This window comes from Lepisosteus platostomus, chromosome 24, assembly GCF_059453375.1.
Source record: "Lepisosteus platostomus isolate fLepPlt1 chromosome 24, fLepPlt1.hap1, whole genome shotgun sequence".
Lineage (NCBI taxonomy): Eukaryota > Metazoa > Chordata > Actinopteri > Semionotiformes > Lepisosteidae > Lepisosteus > Lepisosteus platostomus.
Window position 1 is genome coordinate 10,004,266 of NC_142634.1, and position 21,766 is coordinate 10,026,031.

At 38.1% G+C, this 21,766-nt stretch overlaps 1 protein-coding gene across 2 annotated transcripts in view; it reads right to left on the reverse strand.

Annotated features, from left to right (window-relative positions):
* Positions 1-1,397: 1,397 nt before the first annotated feature.
* Positions 1,398-21,766, reverse strand: part of LOC148641592 (sodium- and chloride-dependent GABA transporter 1) — a 29,843-nt gene continuing 9,474 nt past the window's right edge. For both annotated transcript variants that reach the window (XM_088618554.1, XM_088618555.1), the window contains exons 3-14: positions 20,733-20,867; positions 12,481-12,691; positions 11,820-11,952; positions 10,403-10,537; positions 9,755-9,858; positions 8,347-8,471; positions 7,835-7,947; positions 6,767-6,907; positions 6,215-6,314; positions 5,895-5,995; positions 5,283-5,453; positions 1,398-3,783 (exon numbers count right to left, since the gene is read on the reverse strand). In XM_088618554.1, coding sequence (XP_088474680.1) covers positions 3,601-3,783; positions 5,283-5,453; positions 5,895-5,995; positions 6,215-6,314; positions 6,767-6,907; positions 7,835-7,947; positions 8,347-8,471; positions 9,755-9,858; positions 10,403-10,537; positions 11,820-11,952; positions 12,481-12,691; positions 20,733-20,867 — 1,652 coding nt within the window. In that variant the 3' untranslated portion in view covers positions 1,398-3,600. The remainder of the gene's footprint in view (positions 3,784-5,282; positions 5,454-5,894; positions 5,996-6,214; positions 6,315-6,766; positions 6,908-7,834; positions 7,948-8,346; positions 8,472-9,754; positions 9,859-10,402; positions 10,538-11,819; positions 11,953-12,480; positions 12,692-20,732; positions 20,868-21,766) is intronic.

Below are 21,766 nucleotides of genomic sequence, written 5' to 3' on the forward strand. Positions count from 1 at the left end.
AGGACTGGAGGACCTTAGCATAACCTCTTCCACGGCAAAGAAAAGTCTCAATGAGGGACCTCCAACCCCCTAGCAGGCCACAATATAGTTAATATTATAGGTCGCCTGAAATTACCTCTTAATGATTGTGAGCACCTGCAAGTTATTGTTCCATTAAACAAGTAATTTATTTAATCAAGGAAACTCTGGTTCTTGACGGAAGGAGAGTGATAAGGTTTTTGTTCTAAATAGTCTGTACGTACTTAATTTAACAAATCGCCTGCATAACTGGTCGAACACAAATAAATTGTTCCAAGTCTTAATTGATGATTCAAAGGCTTCCCATTAAATCTGTTGGATAAGAAGGCAGAGTTTTACACTGCAAGTCTGAAGGTTTTATTTTGCCCTCATTTTGCTGTAAAAGAGCAATTTTCTCTGAAGGTATGGGATTACATAGGGGGTATCATTTCAGAGTTCATATATACAAATTTTGCATGGGAAACCATGAATGAGGAAAGAGACAAAGGGACATGTAGCCGTGTTTGCAGTATGGGGGGCTGGCGGCTTTAAGATCTGGGTTTTCTGTAGCAGTTCCCCTGTCCCCACGGATCACTATTTGGTGTGCTACACATGAAAAAGCAGCTTTCGGAATCCCACCGGTCTCATATTAATGAGCCTTCAATCTTAAACAGCTTTCTCAGCTGAAAGCTCCAAATTTAAATAATAAATCATCTGGGGCTGAGTGACCGGTGGAAAAGTGATTGTGACTCATTCTAAAGTCATTTCCTTCACATTAAAGCTGACGCTATTAAAATAAAAAGCCTATTTGCAGCCTTTGTAAGCATGAAGGTATATATTAAAAAACTAGCCTCTGCACTTTGTCATTTAAAACATTCTGTAGCGATTTCGATCCATAAAGGCCTCTGTGTTTTTCAGTACTTCAACAGACAATACAGTGTTTTCTTGTTTGCTTTTGTTAAGCGCCTGGACTGGTAGAAACATATCCAGTTCCAAATGTACTGTGTTATCTCTGAAGTCAGTTCAATTATATCATTTAAAGGGCAGCGCCTACCTTCTCCTAAATGTGTATTTGACTCTTAAGGTCTACCAGTGTGCTCAGTGGTGAACCACTGCCCTCAAGTGTGAGGAACTGGTGTTGCACAGTTTGAGATACTACACATCTCATGCCTATTCAATCATTATAACTAAAGCATTAGTAGCTTTGTAGTCAGTCCACTTATGTTGACAAGTACTCCAAAAAGGTGTTCCAGATAAATGAACAATAAAAACAGTGTTTTATGGCCATCTACTATCTACCCACTTGAGATTTAATGCTTACCCAAAACAAAATATTAATAATAATTATTGAAAAATAAAAAATATTCTGCTGGGAGACGTACAAAATATTCATTTTCAGATATATTTCAATAAAGGTATTTATTTTATTCCAGTTTCAATAAAACTATTTTATAATTGGAATGGAAAAAACAGATTAGAAAACGATTACAGATCTGAATATTAAATATAGCTAACTGAAGGGCAAAAGGAGATTAAAAATAGTTTGACTACTGCCATCTAACATTTCAGTGTAGGTGTGAAATACGAGTTTCAAACAAACTTTGCCAAGACTAAATACTAATTCATGGTGGTTCAGAGCTACTTTTGCTCTTGAAGAAAAAAGCTTAAAGCTATTCTGTCTTTATAAAGTTCGAAGCTATTGCTTGCCGCAGTCAACATAATGGTAGCTGTGGCCGCGTAAAACTGTACTATTCTGTAAGATCATATTAAACTTTATTATCCATAATATTAATCTATAGAATTCTTTTCAGCATTGCTAAAATAGTCATTCTCATGAACCTACGTCTTGTTTTTCTGTGTTAAATTAAAGAATACAACACTGTCTAGAGGAGATCAATTTAAAGATAAACACCTAAAACATGCTGCACTTATTAATGACCTCTTCTTCCACTGTTTCCTACTTAATGCTGGGATATAACAAGGCTTTCAGGCAAATGTGACACAAAACGTATTCCCTTATACTGTCTCTCCTAATCTTTTCCAACTGCATATTCGTTTGACCACAGCAATTTAGTTCACAGGTTTATTCTAGCTTGTCCCTTCCACAGCTCACCTTTGATCTGCAGACACCTTCATTTTAATGTTTGATGTATGATGAGTAAGATGTTTCTGTCTGGAACAGCTGGTAGTGCGCTATGGACAAATATCAATGAGCGCTGAATTCTTCCAAAAAAACTAACAACATTGGACACTGGAAGCCCCAGAGTTATACGAGCACTGCAACAGTCTTTTAACTACTACATTGAAATGCAGAATATTTTCATAACAAGAGGAGTAATATCAAGCCATTATCAGAAAACAGCTTGTTCCTAGAAAGGGTCGCAGGAATACAGGGACTTTCCCCAAAACAAGGTGGAAATCCTGGATGGGATGCAAGTACTCTCGTACAAGCACAGGCACAGTTTAGTATTAACTAACAACAGGCCAGCGTGTCTGTGGTAGGTGGGAGGACAAAGCACCAACTGAAAACCCACACAAAATATGCAAACTCCCAATGTAAATTACAACACAAAAAACATCTGAACAACCAAAGCATATTATGTAGTACTATCTGAACATTTAATATGAAAGTATCAAATGTGGACACTTGATAATAAGGTTCAATAAGAAACACGAACTCACAGTTGATTAATGGTTGATATCATAGTGGTAAATATGTATACAAATTAGTGTTACTGTATGTGAAATGTTACAGAGATTAGACAACAAAGCCGAGGGCTTGATGTTCAAGCACATCAATCCTAAAATAAACAGTGGTTAAATATTACAACATATGTTATGTGAAGAGAACATGAGTAGATATTAATAACTACTCTACTGACAGTTAATATACTATGTATTCATTATGTACAAAGTTTTAATAAAGTATTAATAAATGGTTTATTATTGAACCTTATTATAAAACAGAGAGTAGAAACTAATCTGATGATAACTAAACACAGTATGGACTAGTAAATGATAATCATTTAGAATGTAAAATTGAAATGTAGTTGTCTTCCTGTCAGCCTGACTAGTTCCTCTTTTATTTCTTTACTTTTGAAACTTGCACAGAAGATCATACAAGATCGTGCATCTCCAGATTCATCATGTAGAAACTCTGTAACTGCTGCAGAATCCCAGGTGTTCAAAATTACTGTCGGAAAATGGAATCACTGCAGTATATGGGTTATGACTCCAAAAATGTTTCAATCCTGTACATAGATTCTGAAACAAAAATATCATTTTACAATAATCACTCACTGTTTTTACATAGTGTGGTCATAAAATAGTCATGACAACATATCCTTTCTTCTTTATAGAATTTGATGCTTTGGTTTCAGTCACGAAGTTCAAATATCTGAACATTGTATTAAATTTATCATTTTCAAGTGATGATTTAACCAACTTTCTGACCTAATTTGGTCAATGTCTATATTCCAAAACTTTATTCAAGGTAAAAGCTTTTCAAATAATTGAATCTTCAGGAAATGAGTAGCGGGTTTTGAATGCTATGCTTGCTTGAAGCAGCCTGTCGTATTGTTTTCAGAAGTGAACCCTTCGTAATCATAAGTCGAAATCATGCTTGTCCCTTTCTTGCTGATTAAAGGGTGTATTTTGCCCAGTGAGGGAAGTTTTTTCAGGAATCTTGGAAAGAGAGAGTGACTGAGTGGAACTGGGCTGGCTTTCTCCAGACAGGTCGTCCACTCTGGCCAGTTCATCACGTGGTAACAATGACGTCTTCAGCCGCTGAGAAAAGACAAGTTATGAGAAATTGTTACACCCTGCTGTAGTCTGTTGAAGCAGCATATTCAAGTGGCAAACATGACTCAAAAAATTACTCATCTCTTAACAGCTAGGCTCTATGATCAGCTAGTCTCTTGGAGTTTCTAAAATCCTTCTTGTTATTCGTCATCATCCTTTAACCAACCACATGGTAATATTATTTATTATAGCACTTAAATACATACATATGCTAGACACTCCAGATGCTGAGGATCGATTTCAAAGCTGCTGTCAGATTTGAAATTTATCATGGCCCAGTTGATGATGTAAGGTTGGGAAATTAACATTTGCACTTGAAAGACAATTGAAAGACAAGATGAACAGGATAAATACAAATGAGGTCATAAAGGCCTACAACTGAGCAAGGCAGTTGTATTGCAATGCTGTGTATTAAAGTTCTTATACCGAGCTTCAGAAGAAATTTAGCATTAATACTATTTCATAAAGTTCTTCTCAAGATAATGTCAAAATCACCTGTAGGGGGTGCACTGACATTTTATAAAAGACATGGCATACAGTATGTAACTTTATTGTGCTGATTAGCATTTCTTATTAAGATAAGCTCTGTGCTCCAGGTTGCAAATATTATCTTGTAGGATTCTCTTCCATTCCTATCAGAAACCCTGAACAAGCATGTGCCTGTTCACTAGTCTCTGAGCCCTGGGTGCAACACATTGCCCCAGCTCGTCCCACAGATGTTCAATGGGGCTCAATACTGGCAAGTATGGCATAGTATGGCATTTTGTATCACAAGATAGCTGTAGTCACATGGGCAGTTTGTGGACATGCATTTTCCTGCTGGAATGTTGTCACGTCAGGATGAGCCTGCAGGAAAGACCTAATGTGAGTTACCAGGACTTAATGTAGAACCATGCAGTCAGGTAACCATCAATCACTACAAGAGGAGTTCGGTAGTGACTAGACACTCCTTCCCAAACCATCACACTTAGACCTCCCCTTCAACTGATTTGTTATTGTATCATTCTCTGCATTTGGGCTGCTCTTGCTGGCATCCATCAAAGTGATCCACCCAAAACCTTCATTTGCCTCAAAGGGGGACTTGGCTTCACTGGTGAGTTTTTCTCTTGGTATTGGGGAATATTGGTTCCTTGCTGCATTTTTTTGTTCTTGATGTTCACCAGTATTGACATTCAACAGTTTAAATCAACTTGTCCCCTGTGACCACTCAGCTCTCTTGCTAATGAGGTAGATTAGTACTGACGCCTCAGTCAAAATCGCTCGAGAGTAACGTGGTCGATTATGGATAATCAGTTAATCCAGATGACACCGAAACTATTGCAAAATCCATATACTTAATATTTCTAAAAATATACATGAATGAAAAATAGTGCTAGGATTCTGCTGAGGCTCAGCCTATGAAAGGGACATGTTATCCATTTCCACTCATTCTTGGATACTCTAGGCACTGCTGCTACATGTATTAGTTGTGTTGCCTGTCGCACCTGTAGGAGTGTTCCCTCGTTGTAATAGATTGTGTGCAAAGCTCCAAGCGGAATCCACACAATGGAGATTAGAGAAATAAACCAGCCCAGAACTTCAGCCCACACGGGGTAGGTGTAGGTCTTCCCATAGCGAGCTGGAGTGTACTGGACAACACTGGAGATAAAAATACACTGCAAGGCAAAAAAGATCACGTCAGCAATGTTAGGCCACTTGTCTGTAAGCATGAGGCTGCAGAGGACTCCCAGAGAGATGAATTTCTGATCATTAATAGGAAAGAAAATATACTATACATCTGATAACATGAAAAATCAGAGAGGAGGCAAATACTTTTTCACAGCATTGTAGGCTGTATAAAATGAAAAACACAAAATAAATATACAGACCCAATGGTAGTGTATTTTAGGATCATTCATTTAATAACAGTTACAAAAGCAGAATGGGTGAATGATCCCTTTGTGAAATAATTTGTGACCTGCTTTCTGCAGTTGCTTCAATTGGCAGTTCCCAACCCCGTCCCTAGGGGACTTCTCATGCTGAGTTCTTAACCTCCACCTCGTTTTCTAGCTAAGAAAAAAAGAATAACAAAATGCTTCAGAAGAGACGATACACACCATGACCAGCAAGGGAGAGAACACCAGCCAGCACACCTTGAAGAAGACACTGGGAGGCCTGCCTATCATTCTTGTCACCATCTTGGAAATTCTTCCTGCTCCTGCAATGCAGACCAACAAGTGTCAGGCCCCTACAGAGGAAGCAGTTAATTAGGCAAATGAGCGTACTGTAAGTTCAGGTGAAGAAGAGAACAGGCTGTTTAACCTGTCCAAGCTCTCAGCATAAAACAAAGTCCTAATGAACAAGTTAGTGAACAACACTTTTTTGATAAAAAGAAACAGAACTATTTTTCTGAAGAGAGGATACGACCGCTATTTACCGAAGACCCAGCACACAGCCACCACCTCAAAGAAAGCCATGAACATGAGTGACACCACAGCAGTGTAGTGATCCATCAGCTGGAAGACGAATATTCCTCCCTGCAGAAAAACGGACAATGCTGTCAGCAGGCCAGGCCTCCAGAGCCTCCATTTCATCACACTGTCCTTGTTCACATCAGAACTTAACCTCTTAGCACAGACACGGATTCAATCACTGATTATAAACACAGAGCCTGATGCTGAAGTTCTGGATTTTGAAAGATTCCAATTCAGCTGGCGGGTTAATGTTTTGATAGGTGTAATATGAGCCACAGATTAACACCAGGTACAATGTGTTAATATGCATTTGCATTCCATAAACAAACTTGTGTAATTTCTTAGAAGAAAAATAAGTATTCCATCAGATATGGTATTTAAGGAAGCAAATTAGTTGTAGTTTCTACAGGAGAACAGCTGAATTTGGGTAAGGCAGGTATGAGACTTGGATTAAAGGCAAACAACTTGATACAGTACCGTAGAAGAGGTTAAAGCTTTTAATCCTTCCAACTCACCTGAGTAATATTAGGAATTCCAACAATGAAGCCAACAGCACACACTGCTAATACAACAATTTCCTTCCTTTTCAAGTATTTGAGAAGCTTCAGGCCAAAACCATCCATAATGCATGTCACGATGACTTCCACCATCCCAAACTATAAAGAATGAAATGTGAATGAGTTTCACAAGGAATGAAACACTTCTGTTGGCATTTCTTGTTGAGGCCTGTACAGGCCCTCTAAGGGCCACTTCTCATTGTGTTAAATTTATGCTTTGTTGGATGTCTGCATTTGATATCTACATTAAGCTCTGTTTTCTTTGCATGGCCTCACGCCTCAGGTGTTTTCACAAGAAGACAGCGGCGTGTAAATGACTCCCATCCCCAAGCTCAGAGACCGAGCCACAGTCTGTGCAGCTGTGCAGCTTTCATACTGGATGGGGCAGCTCCTCAACACAGCATTCACTGAATTGACTGAGAATCTAATCTTGGTTTATTTCTCAGCTCACTTGATAAGTAATTACATGCTTCCTCTTCCTGACGGAAATATAATAAGATGATTATCAGTGTTGTTTTTTTACTTTTTCCCACAATCTTTGAAGCTGTAGTAAGATGTAAATTAGTCAAAGAGCCAAAATTCCGTTTAGGAGGAAGGGTGATCTTAAATCTTTCACTTTCTGTTGGTCACATTATGCTCAATTCAGAAATACAATCTAGTGCAATTAGTTATATTCATGTGTACCTATTAATTATGCTCAGAGTGAAAAAGAAACTAAGGCTGCATTAATTCCAGATTAAAATCCTGGAATATTGTTGCAAAGCCATCCACCATTCTAAAATGATGGAAATCTCCAACCTGATATAAAGAAATAATGTTGTTTGGAGTAAATGGTGCTTGGAACACTTCCATGTAGTTCATAGTCAGATGCTGTGTTTGAATCTTGTACAATGAACTGAATGTCCCCCTTCCAGACCAGTGAATCTATGGTAATTGAGCAGTGACTAATTAGTTTCATACTGGCCTTGCTGGTTTTTACAGTGGCGAAAACAAAGACCAGGCGCAACTCTAACTCCTTCCTCTTACCTGGCTGTCCAGACCCAGGCAGAGCAGCATGAGAAAAAACAGACAGGCCCACAGCTGAGCCACAGGCATGGTGGAGAGGATCTCTGGATACACAACAAACACTAAGCCAGGGCCTAGGACAGGAAGGACAATGGTACCACACACTCAGCACACCAGGAAAGATCCAGGATTGTTTCATACTCAAAATATAAAAAAAAACACACCAGCAGAATACTATCCCAACTGCTAAATGTATTTGAGAACCCTCACTGAAAGTGCACCATTTAATATCTTTGCAAACAATGGCAGGAAAATAAAATGGCTGGGTAAACTTTAATTAGTATAGAATTATAAATCTAATAAAAACCACAGACCCAATTTCCTGTGACATATGAAAATCAATAAAGGGTGATCTGTGTGCAGAATCATATTAAATAAGTAATTTAAAAGCCTGGTGCTTTTTCCACTGCAAACTCCTGTTTGTGTCCACTGAAGAGTATTGTTCATTTCCCGCCCCACAGCAGTATAGTTACCATCTGTGGCTATGTCGTCCACAGGCAGGTTGTGTACATGAGCCATGTAGCCGATAGCTGAAAAAACCACAAACCCAGCAAAGATACTGGTAGCAGAATTGGCCATTGAGACAATTAACGTGTCCCTGAAATGGAGAAAATCAAAATAGGTTAAAGGGCAAGGCACAACAAATACGATTAGAATGTAGTTTCTGGGAGAATTGTCGAAATGAAACATTTACAAGTTCACAAACATCAATACAGAATGTCTGCTAATGTATTTGTGTAGCTCTTGTATGTACATTACCCTAGATAAGGACATTGGTTAATAATTAATATATAAATTGTGAGAGAATAATACAGATTCATGTCGAAACTACTTGTGCTGTATCCTTACATAAGAGCATAAACTATTCATCCATTAACCACTTCTTCCACTTCAGGGTCTCAGGGGGTGCAAGACAGGGTACCCCCTGGGCAGGACACCAGTCAGCCACAATGCAGACACAAAAACAGACATGCACACACTGACACCAAGGCCAATTTTTCCAGAAGCCAATTTAACCTACCAGTATGTCTTTGGATAGTGGGAGGAAACCGGAGCACCTAGAGCAAACCCACACAAACACAGGGAGAACAAACACCACACAGATAGTACCCCCAGTGCAGAATTGAACCCAGGGCCACAGTTTTACAAGGCAGAAAATGCTAACCACCATGCACCCCACTTGTAGCTATATTCCTGAAACAGCCATAAAAATCTAATCATATTTTATTATTATTTAGTTATTTTTTCTGGAATTCATAACTATGAAAAACAAAGGGCATTATCCTTCCAATTGCGATCCACTTTATCCAATACATGCTCAGAGGGTATTATGGTTTCAATTAAAACAAAATTGTTAGATTTTTCTGAATTGGTGATGTACAGTAATAACACATCCATACAGGACTACATGATAATCAGGTCACTGATGGCTTGGATGTACACACACTGTTTCAGAATCTACCAACTCTACAAAACGGTTGTGTAGAAGAAAGTCAAAACTAATTGAACAAGGCAAAAGAGGGCAACACAGAGATCATATAATCAATCAATAAAAACCATTATATCTCTGAAAGAGGGGATTTTCCATCAAGAGCACCCAGAAGCCCTTTATATATAAGTAAATATGTAGCTGGGAAAAGCAAAATCTTCTTTTTAGTAACATTTTTCCAGCATTATACCAATACGTACTTTGAAACTAGATTTCATATACTGTTTTCACTGTAGAAATTGCTTTCTATGAGGAAAAAAGGTTTGTTTTTTTATTAAAAGGGCAGAACGTATAGTAGCTGTTTTAAGACTGAACTACCACTGAGTATAATATGAATTAAACCCATTGGATATTCATTTGACATTCAGATCAGACTCAGAAGTCTATCTTACCTGAGAATGTTATTGTTAAATTTGTTGTAGCTTGCCAAGGATATCATTGAACCGTAGCCAATGCCAATGGAGTTGAAGATCTGAGCTGCAGCATTCACCCACACCTGTGGAAAGGTCAATCAACACTGCTTGGTTCTGTAATCTACGCCAAGAGTAGGTATGACTTCCACGCTGCATCATGGCATACCAATGTTATTTTACTTTCTAATGTTACCACAATACCACACAAGGCCATTAAGGATCTTTTCTATTGGTTGCTAATGAAAAAATACTTGTTTGATATTGTGAGACCAGACAGTTTTGTTTTCTACACTCAAAAAACTGGTGCTTCTCCTCTAACAGCCAATAGGAATTTCAGGTGTTGTCACTTTATGCCCCCAAATGGAGAAAACAAAGTTTCATCGATATTATGGAAGCTTGCATTGGACGGTGTTTTCAAACCCGAAGTCATAGCGGGTCCTCTAACTAGCAAGTGCTCTCCCGTGCACAGGGGTAAATTCAAAATGACATCATGCAAATCTCAGGCTATTGCGTATGATGCCATATAATTCCTGTGCTTTTCCATTAATCATTAATCAGGATCTTTTCAGCCATTGTTATGACACATTGCCATTGTACTGTGTTTAACCTCACTGTCCTTATCCTCACCTGTACTTCCAGCAGCTTGCTCCAGACAGGAGTGACAAAGTACAGGATTCCAGTCTTGGCTCCAGGCAGCTGCACGTTGTTGATGAGTAAGGCCAAGAGTATGACATAAGGGAACGTGACAGTGAAGTACACCACCTGGAGAAAGAGACGAGCAAAAGAAAGCCATTTATTTATCCATCCGTAACTACATGTTTCAACCACAAGCTTAACCTCTGGCAGGGTGGAAAAAAAAAACAATGCCACTCGCATTCACACAGGACTGAGACTTTGACAGCCTTTCCTGAGAACAGAGTGCCACACCATCTCCAACACTGATTGGGGTTTAAAAAAAATGAACAGTATTCGCAAAAAGATGTAATTGAGGTCCAACTGAATCACATAGCAATGCCGAATGTTTGATACAAACAAGGCTGGCTCTAACCCCTGTGGATGAGAGAACTGTAATGTGTTAGGAAGTAATGTCATCCATCTACATACAAAGCTCCATGCAGAACCCCTATTCGTTTTAGGTATTGACATAGTAATGTGCTATGAGTGAGCGTAACCATTCATAATGTTTAAAAATGGCACAGGCAACATATCCATCCATATACCTTGACATTTAGAGAAAGTATATGACACAATACAATGTGTGCCTAGATGCCAAGTCCAGCTTTCAAATTGGAAGGGTTGTAGAAAGGTCATGATGTTTCACCTTAATGCTGTTTAAAATTTCTCAGCAAGGATGACAGTTCCAACAATACAATTAGCATGTGTTACATGTCCAGTTTAATATCTAACTCTACATTATTTTTCATATGTAGATAAAAAATAAAATCAAAGGTTAACTTGGTCTGTGCTGAATTTCAGATAAATCATGCTTCTTAGTCCTAACAGAGATAAGTTACTGTACTCTGTCAGTCTTCAAACGGCAAGAACTCATCTTGCATTTACAGTATAACCAACTTAACTATTTATGTTGCCAGTTTCCTGAAAGTGGAAAAAGTTATTATGCAACCTGTACACAAATATCAGATCACTTATATTTCAGCATGGATCCCCAAGATACTTAAAAGTGTTTCTACAAAACCTACAAATGCTGTGAAAACAAATCTCAGCATGTAGAGAGAGGGTGATAAATGTTTCCCACAGGGGAATTTTTCTAGTATCATAAAAAAAATCTTTAAAAACAACAGATTGTCTTGAATTCTCACTGTCATCAACAACTTCCAAAGCAATCAAACCTAATGCAGAAATACCAAGTGTTTTTCAGAAGAACAGCAAAAGAATACAGCTATTGTTTACATGCTATTGTTTTTTCCTGTTTTATTCTTGAGCGAAGGAGGCGAAGCTGTGAAATGTTCCCTTTCTTTCCCACACCACTCCTCACAGCTCAAAGCAGGTCAAAGGTCACTGAAATGGACGCCCTTTTACTCACCTTCCCGGTGGATTTGACCCCTTTGAAGATGCACAGGTAAACTATGGCCCAGGCCAGAAGGAGGATGCCAAACAGCTCCCAGCGCATGTTCCCTGGTTTCTCAATGCCCCCAGTCTTCTCCAGTAGCCTGTAACTGAGAAGAGGCAGAGGAAAGATGAGAACTTCTCCAGCCTTGACAAACTGTGCTAAAAACGGGCAGAGTGTCTCCAGCAAGAGCTCTCCCTGGCTGGGCAGTGTACCACTGCCAGTCTGCTGCTGCACCATGGGCTCAAGTTACCTCCAGAAAAGATTGGGGTTCTGTTATTGGTTATTAAGAGTTTTGATTTTTCTTCTTCCATGTACATGCTTACACCTGTAATGAAGGTAGTGAGATAAAGAGGGCTAAAATTTTAGATTGACAAGACTTGTACACAGCGGTTTCATCACTGACCGTATCTTGCGTTTGTGTTTTTTTTTTCCTGGACTATTTCACACTGAAGGGAAAAGGTGCTCAGTTCAACATTTCTCCATCAACATAAAGAAGAATCTCGTGCAGCTGTTTCTTGAACGAAACCAGGATATTGGCCTCAGCGACAAGACAGGATAGCTCATCCCAAACTCAATTCTGTCAATTCTGCTGCTGAGAAGCAAACCAGGCGCAGTGTGGAAGAGAAATACTCACTCAAAGAACTGCTGGCTGGCAGACTGGAGATGGGTAGCATTCCCTGGAAAGCCACAGGAGCAATTCTCCTGAATGTTCCAAGTATTGTTACAAGTCTGCCAAGGCAGAGGGGACTGGAAGGAGTTGAAGAGGTAATAGAGGGCCCAGGCCATAAGAACATTGTAGTAGGTGCAGAGCACAAAGGAGATGACAACTGTAGACAGTCCTACACCTGTAGAGTAACAAAGAAAAAATCAGAGACTGCTTTTTTATTATGTCTTTCCTGTGTTTTCTTCCTTCTCTTTCTAATTTTGGCTTCTGTTCAAGGACAACGATCCCTCTCTCCAATATACAAGGAGTAAAGGGCTTCCAATGTAATTTGACTTTATTTTCTGTTTTTCAGGTTTCTATAACGACTCCCAGTGATTAAATATGCCCTCCAAACTTAAAGTGGACACCTGTGGCAGCCTACTGAGACGTGAATGTGCCAGCACCTGGATAACTGTGCAGTGCTGAACATTTTCAGCAGCCCCCAAACAGAACAGAGAGCACAAAAAACAACATAATACTTGACATATGGCACAGCCCTGCAATATTCCTCACAACATTCAAAATTCCCATTGAAATAATAGGGTGCTGTCTCTCTTCATTGAGAATGGTAAAACAGAAACAAAGTATCTGCGTAACAAGGGGCAGCAATTATTTTATCCATAAGCTCATACCTTTATCAGAAATCAGAGAATGTGTTTTAAAGCATCAAATTTGTGAAGCTTCCAGCAACTATTTTTCAACACCAAGCCTCTTATGGGCCACTATGGAGTGACTTTGGGCTACAAAAGTCCTATGTGGGCCACATGGGAAAGATTCCTGCCCTGTACTATACAAATTAATGAAAGCTAAACAGCTTCTGCAATTATTTTGTCCTCCAGAAAGTCAAAGGACATTGTATCCATCACATCTTAACGTTGTACATTACCTTTGCGATATATAACAAAACCCAGAAGATCTGGATCTATATCTATATAGCTACACACATCAGCACAGGCTATAAACAACACAACCTTTGACTAAGCTAACAAAAACGTGTAGCTCCCAATAAGTCATCACAACTAAATATCAGAGACTAGGCAGGAAGAACAAGTTATTTGGCAAAATCACTATGGCATTACAAAATGCCAATTAGTTGTGATTTAATAAGCGCATTTAGGAAGAACATAATGAGGTAGAAAACTAGTCTGCTTTTTACTCTTAAATATTTTTAGATGGGACTTCCAGAAATTAAAGGCAACAGTCATTTGGTCCTCAAAGTCCATTTGCTGAAATGAGACAGGCTTTTTGGACTCGCCTCTACATAAGTAGTTGTAAAGTAAGTCACTCAGGATGCAAAATGGGACTGCAGTCCAAATTGCAGCCTATACTTTAAGATTTAATCCTAGGAACACTGCGGCTTTGGGCATTTGGATTGAAAATGCCCATGACAATTCACTAACGGGTCCTAGACCACAGGGTGAAGAGATATAGAACAAGCTGGCTATATTTAGATTCCTTTGTGCATTTCTGCCCAGGACCTTCATATAATGTTAGGAATGTGACAATCTTTCTACTCATAAAGCATCTGTGAGAAATGCAAATTGTAGCAAACACCCACAAACGTACATTAACATGAAGTCAGGATTGGATTTTCAGTTATTTGACATGCTTAAGCCCGATGGTTGTCCAGCAATGACAAAGCAGGCCAGGACACAATAAACACGTGGATTCCTCTACTTTTCTCCAGGAGTTTTCCCACTTTTATCATTGTATTTCTTAAAGATTGAAAGCTCTATTCCATTGTTTTATTCCCTCACATCATTCATAGTTCTACCGAGATGAGATTGTAATCTTAACTTTTCATAAGTTTTCCACAAAAGCAAAGACAGGGAATACAGAAAAAGATCTGGCTGTCAGTATCTAGGAATTTCCATATAATCTGAACTAAAGCATGAGTAATAGTACAAAGGCAAATCCGTAAACTAGTATCTGCTGCTATCCTTTTCTTGCTTCTTCTGTGTTTTCCATGAAGCTTGCCATTAAGAACTGGGACAGGGCTTTGTACTTGCAAAACTGGGAGGAATAGGTAGGCTGAGGACACTGATGATATCCTGTCTGCTCCCAGAGATTCTTTCAACTCCCTGCGTGGGAGCAACAGAGTCCACTACATTAGACTGCCAATAAAAACAGTGGACTCATTTCTTTACAATCTGAACTGGTAAAGGGGTTTGCAAACACAGTGTATTTTAAACAGTGACTGTGATGAATTGATAGACAGTAACGTCTAAATTGCATTTAGATGTTTTTAGCAAAGGGATATAAGTGCCCTTAATAAATTACTGGATTCTTTTTTTTTATCAGTTCCTGATGCACAAAGTTCTGACAGACGGTCAAGTGATTCTGTGGAATGAAGTGTGTGGTTCCAGCTCCCTTTATTAGCACAGGAGATAGACTCTGGGAAGTAGATTAGCAGATTAATAGAAGCTATGAGATGATTATTCATTAATGCAGAAAGGAAGAATTTGCTTTTTTGTTCAATTGTGTGTGGTAATCACCTAGCTCGGTAGAACACATCTTTTGTCTTCCAGTTTTGCACGGTTTGCTACTTTGTTCACTTCATCAAATACAACAACATAGTGGCCTCACTTTGTTTACTCTGTGAACTCCATACTTGCATTTCACTGTCACTATAAATTGCTGGTTTCGCACACTGATGGCTTGCACAGTTCGAATCAAAATAAAAACACTGACTGAACTCCAATCAGCTTTGCTGGACAGAACAGATAGCTTGTAATATAGCTGTGGAGGTGTTGAATGAATTACTGAAAATTAAAAAGTAATAGCTATCACTAGGGCATAGTTTCTCCTCTGGTTTCAGATTTGCTGGTACACCATTAATGGTGCAGGGTATAACCAAAGAATCATTAAGAACTTAATTAAGAACCTTAAGATTCTTAATTTTGGGTTTCTGTTTGTTTGGATTTAAAGAAAATCTATTTCAGACTGAATGTTCTGCTGAAATAACATAAAATAATAGATCTGCTTATAGCACTCCACTGTAGGAGTGTGGAAATGGCTGCCCAGCTGTGTACATTAGCTGAAGTCGATTCTTTGGCTTCATTCAAGAAATGCCTGGATGAGATCCTGGGATTAATTAACTACTAACCATCAAACTGACTAGATGGGCCAAATGGCTGCCTCTTGTTTGTAACATTATGTACATTTTTAGAACTTATTGTGGTTGTAAAAATGAATGTAGTCATCAGTTTTGACATTTTGTGAATTCACTGTTGTAAATAGAGTAAAAAATAACCAGAGTGGTTTCTACAGAAATGACCGTAAGACAGTATTTCCTTTCGGAAGAGGGGAGCCGAATCTATTGGCAAGGATACCTTGACATCAGTCCAGTTTTCTGTGTTTTTATCCTGATATGGGGTAGCAGCCATGCCATGCATCAAGACTGGTTTTAAAACATGAATAAAGAGTCCCTTGAAAACTCACTGACATGTGAATGCTGCCCATATATAAGCAATCAAATCCAGTTGAACAAATGAACAATAAACTTTCAAGACATTCTAAATTTTTCGCTCTGGATGAAGACACAGTTTGGCCAAGAGTCTGTGCGTGACCAAGCTTTTTCGCAAGCTTTCTGCAAGCATTTTTGCAAGAGTATCTGCTACTTTTAGCCACGTGTCGAAAGCCCTCATTGGTTGATAGAATCTCAGCAGAACCAATTGGATTTTAAAATAACTTTCCAATTTCCAGTACTTTTCCTCTGTATTGCTTCTTAATACTTAAAACATCCCAGTGACTTGAGGATTAAGAAAATGTCTTTACTGCTCAGTATAAAGCAGACTGGACATTTTATGGTTCCATTTCATCATATGAAACGTTTGTATGAATACACATATACAGTACTGTAGGTATACAGTATTTAGACATATGCATTGATATATTTATCAGAAAGTCAAGGCAGGAGAAACAGCTTTGGTAAATATAGGAGAGGTCTCAAGGGTTAGGGGCTGATGAGGACTATCATTGCAGAGATAGCAATGGCAAATATCATGTGACACAGTACATCAAAAGAATATACAGAAACAACTACCTGCTTCAGTCCCTCGCTTAGCACTGAGCCTTAATCAAGCTCAAACGAGTGTTAAATCAAGTGACGGACCCAAAAGTTTTGATCGGGTAGACTATCTCTGTCTCAGAGGAGATAAAAAAAACTAAGGAGAAAAGTCTTCAGGTTAGAACAGGTAACAGAGCACAACGCCTCAGCCCATGAAAGACAACTGGTGATGGCTGGCTTTCCAGTTTAAGACTTAATACAAGTGAAGATGTATCAGCTCTGTGAGTCACACTTAGTCCATTTATCATTGAAGTTCATTTATATTTGGTTTTCATTTATCTCTCTGCTGCATCTGCTTTTGGAAACGTCTTGTTACATTCTGTACACCCACAATTCTGTGGAACTCGGATGTTTATAAGAACGCAGTATGCAAATGAACTCGGATGTTTGAGTGACAATGGCTGTGAAAGGACATTCATTTCTCCATCCCCATTTTTGAGCATTCCATTTTTTTTAACGTTTTAAGAAGACACCGGGTTCATCAACGGCATCAGGGCAAAAAAAGAAAAGCCCAGTGTAAAAATGGACAAACAGTGTCAGCTTGTGGCAAGGGGAGTGAAATGAAAAGCTGGGAAGAAGGTCAAAGTGGACACTTTATCAGTTTATCGGGAATTCAAACATTTGCAAGGGTCCAGCGTGCCCACTGAGTTTAGAAAATGCACATTTTACTGCAATTATCTTACTGGACTGAATGCTTATAAGCAGCTTTTGGTTTTCATCTGGGAAAATGGCTCTTTGTGGTTAAATTATAGAAAATCATGGTACATGTACCTCTTTTAGAAAAAGTATGCACTTTTAGAGACCTGCTGGCAATTTCTACTAAACGTGCTTTTTGCTACAGGACCTTGCTTTAAAATGACTTTGCAACAGATGAGTAAGGTGGTTCTAAAATTACCCCTCCTTGTTACAAAGGTTATAGAGTAAGGATGCATGTATGTTTTCAAACTTAAAATATACAGATATTTTGGATATCAATTTAAGATTTTTGGCATCTTTCGATTAATATATTATTCATGAATCACTTAGATCATCCAGTGGGTTTGATGCTTCAATACAAGTGAGATGATTTAAGCTGCTGAATGTCAAGCTAAGCGAAAATCAAGACAAAAAGATGGGATGAATGTGCTGTGCTTGTCGAAAGGACAATGACTTTGTGGCATCATGTTGGAGCAACACCCCAGGCGAATGTGCCAGCAAGGGACCAGATGCTCTTTAGCAATGAAGGAACGGTTAGTGTAGACAGCCCTGATGGCCAAGGCACTGCCCCACCTCTTGTGGTTGATGGCATCCTGTCTGCACACCACTTATTATTCAAGACCTGTGACATCACCTGCCACCTTTCCTGCAGGCTCATCCTGACATGACAGCATTCCTGGAGGACGGCATTATTCCTTATCCTGCTCTTGTAACAACAGCTAGCTTTCTTGCGAGATGAGAATGCGATAGCCTTGCTGTGGATCTCCTTCCCACCACACTTTGGGATAAACAGGCACAACCTGTGGCATATGGGGCACAGGAACCAGAGAGTGCGAATAGGCACATCCTTGTCTGATTCCCACTAGACAGCATCCGCAACCTGGTGCAATGCGTTGTGACAATAACATTTCAGTCAACCTTCTACAAAATGATTTTGTAAGTTTCCTGATAATAACTTTCTGCATTTGTTGCAGTTAAAAGTGACAAGTTTCTTTTGATTGGGAATAATGATTGCATGAGCACAGAGTAAATAGTGTTGTAGATGAATTATATTTTTAACACAGCAGAATGAGACAGAAAAAGTGTGGGTTTCCATTGATTTATGAATTTGCGATGCCCAGAAATTATTCAGATGTTGAAAAATGGTAATGGAGGTTTGGTTTTGATTGAACTCTAGAAATCATTCCAATTATTTCAGATTATTTAATCAGATTTGTGATTATTTTACTTAATGAAAAAAACATTAAATACATATTAATTAAAACGTTGTGGATGTACAGAATTTATAACATAATAGATCACCTAGGTGTTATTTTCTATTTTATTCAGAATATGAGGTTTAGAAGTATATCTCGAAAATAATTGATTCATTAATTTTGTAAAGTGAATGAGTATAACTTTAATGTAATGATTAATTTTTATTTCATGTACACAGAAAAGTCTTCCAAAGCTGTTCTAAACAGTTTCACTGATAATATTATTTTGCTTACACATAATCTCTGACCTATAACCTAAAAATTGCTTTAAAGTCTAAAATTGCATCAGAAAACGTCTAGAACATCTATTGGAGACTGACTTAGACTTTTTTCAGAGCAGAGGGTAACTCTTTTCTGAAAACTGTCTTATTAAAATGTTTTTTTTCCAAAGGCCAGCCATCAACAATTAATCAGAAATTGTTAGATCAAGTGTAAACGTGAAACCCACAATTAAATTAAATGCTAATAAACATCATACAAAATACACATTAAAACTACAGGCATGTCAAGGGGAGAGCTTCAGTAAACACACATTTGGTGTTGACCATTGAAACCACAATCCAGCAAACTGGTAACAGGGTTTTACAGTTTTGTGGGGAACAAGCAACCTGAAATTTTAAAATGTCTACAAAACTTATAAAATACAAAAAAGCCAGTGACAAAGAGGAAAAAAAGCAATCTTGTTTAAAAACAACATTTCTTCTTAATTAAGAAGTAACTTAATTTGTATTAAAGCCCCATCCAAAAGTGGAGAAACAATTTCATATTTTTATTTAAAAGATCCTTTATTTAACACATTTCAATGTTATTTATGTGCAGGGAATTGGGCTGCATGTAAATTAATTAACAATAGATGTAGAAATCCACTAAGGCTAAAGACTAAAGTACTGTTCCTTTAATAAAGGCAAGCGCAAGACACTGAAAAATGTTAAACGACATCCCTGCGGCTTCAGAGGACTGTTCCTAGAAAAACCTTTTGGTTTTTAAACATTTACAGTATGAATAAACCACATAGTTAAGAGAGAGTAGAGGAGGCCTCTTTTGGAAACGTTTGGGAAAAACTATACTGAGAGTTAAATCTTATTTGTAGGATTTTAAGGGTAAAACATTATCTTGCTTGTTTTTGGAATTCAAGGCTTTTCTTCAGTTTCATGTGCCCTCTCTTTGAAGGACCAGAGATAACTAGAGCATTTTAACTAATACAGGTCTGCACATTTCTGTGTTATCTTTTTAAAAATAACTCAGCACTGGGCTCTTCCGTGTCCCACATTAGACACTACAGGCCATTGTTTTAAAATAAAGGTGATATTCTGAGGAAAGAATATCAAGAATTTTCCAAAACAAAATTCAAGATTGATTACGTTCTTTAAACAAGAACAAGGTCATTTGGGGTTTTTTTAAAGAAGAACAAAGAAGGGCTTTTTAATGCTCTTTTTCTCCATGAAAAACCCAAAATATTTCAAATGCCTATTCCCAATGGCTTTGAAAATAAAGGGAATGGTGTACAACCTTTCCACCTCCCCCAGAATCACTGATATTGAACCTAATTTTCTCAAATCCACCCTCTAACCCAGGCTAGGATTCAACAAAACATGTTTTACATCTGTTCTCTATGAAGGTTTCTAAGTAGTACCAGTTCAAGTGTAATTGTGGTTTATAACACATTTGTATTTTTTAACCTTCTGAAATTGAATATTTTCATCCAGGCTGTTGACATAAGATGGTCTGATTACACAGATTTCTTTGAATACACTTTGACATTTGTCATTTCTATGTGAGGTCCAGCTATGCTATATTTAGTGAATTACTGAGTTAAAATATTGAAAATAACCCAAATCAACAGCACCAGTCCTAGCTAGTTTGTCTCAAGCAAATTGTGAAGGAAACACATATCAGTTAATATTGGCTCTTTGTACAATGTAGAGGAACAGCCACAATTCCTCAAATTTTTTAAAGTCAGTACCCTCTGATTATTAAAATGCACATTGCACCTGACTGCACTGAAATAAAACGCCGTCACCTGTTTGCTGGGTTGTATCTAGATCTCCAGAGGATAAAAAACATGAGGTGAGAGTGTCAAGATGAAGCAGGACCGCTGTCTATTACACTGTGCAGTGCTCTTCCTCATCTTTTGCATACAGCACCTGTCAGAGGTCACTCACCTTTCAGTAGGGGGCAGACTTTTGCTAAGGCATGTACTGGCCCCAGGCGTGTATACTGCCCAATGGAAAACTCCATGAACAGCAGTGGAACACCACACAAAAACAGCATGGTAAAGTAAGGAATCATAAATGCCCCTAGGAAAAGAGATGGAACAGAATTAGCCAGGGGTGCATTACAAGAAATGTCATTAGTTTAGTCCGTAGGTTAACAAGATGGGTGTGTTGTTCACAATCATAATCACAACCAGACCCTTAGAACTTCACTATTTACTTCAAAACTGCTTTACGGTTCTGTACATCTGATTTTCTGAAAAATAAGGCTAAAAATCTCCTCTTTTCTATTAGGCAATTCTAATTTCACTGTTGAGATTGTCTTAGAATTACATAAAAAATGAAAATTGCAAGGCAGTCTATTTAAAAAAATACACCTACAAGCATGAGGGGAACGTTAACTGTTCCAAGAAAACACAGCAATTTCCTGACCTTAAATGTTTGTTTATATGACTTATTTCCCATGTTGTTAATGCACAGTATAAAGTTTATATTTACATCGAGACTTGTGTGAATGTTTTGGGAGTTGTGTATCCCAATATTTCCCTGGATATGATTTCTCCCTAAGATGATTTTGTGGGAACAAGAACACAGTATGTAAACCAGGTCCAACAGGAGCTTTCTCACTGACCGGGAAGTCTGATCTGGATTGAAAAGAGATTTGTTATTACTGTTAAACAAGTGTTTTCTGAACTAAGAAATTATGTAAAAATTATCAAGGCTTTTTTAATCCTTGAACAGAAATCTGCTTCTGCTTTGCTATTGTTAATTATTGGTTGAAAACAACTTTGCAGTCGGTTCAGACACTTCATATTGTCACAGGCAATTGTTGAACAGCAAAAAAAAAAACATATCGAGTGGTGTAAGACCAAAGTAAGGCTGTGTTGACCATCTTCACTCATGTTTTGATTTTCTGCAAATGGCAAAAGATGATTACATTATTTAAAAAATATTTGATGAGGAAAACCTATCCTGGAAATGTC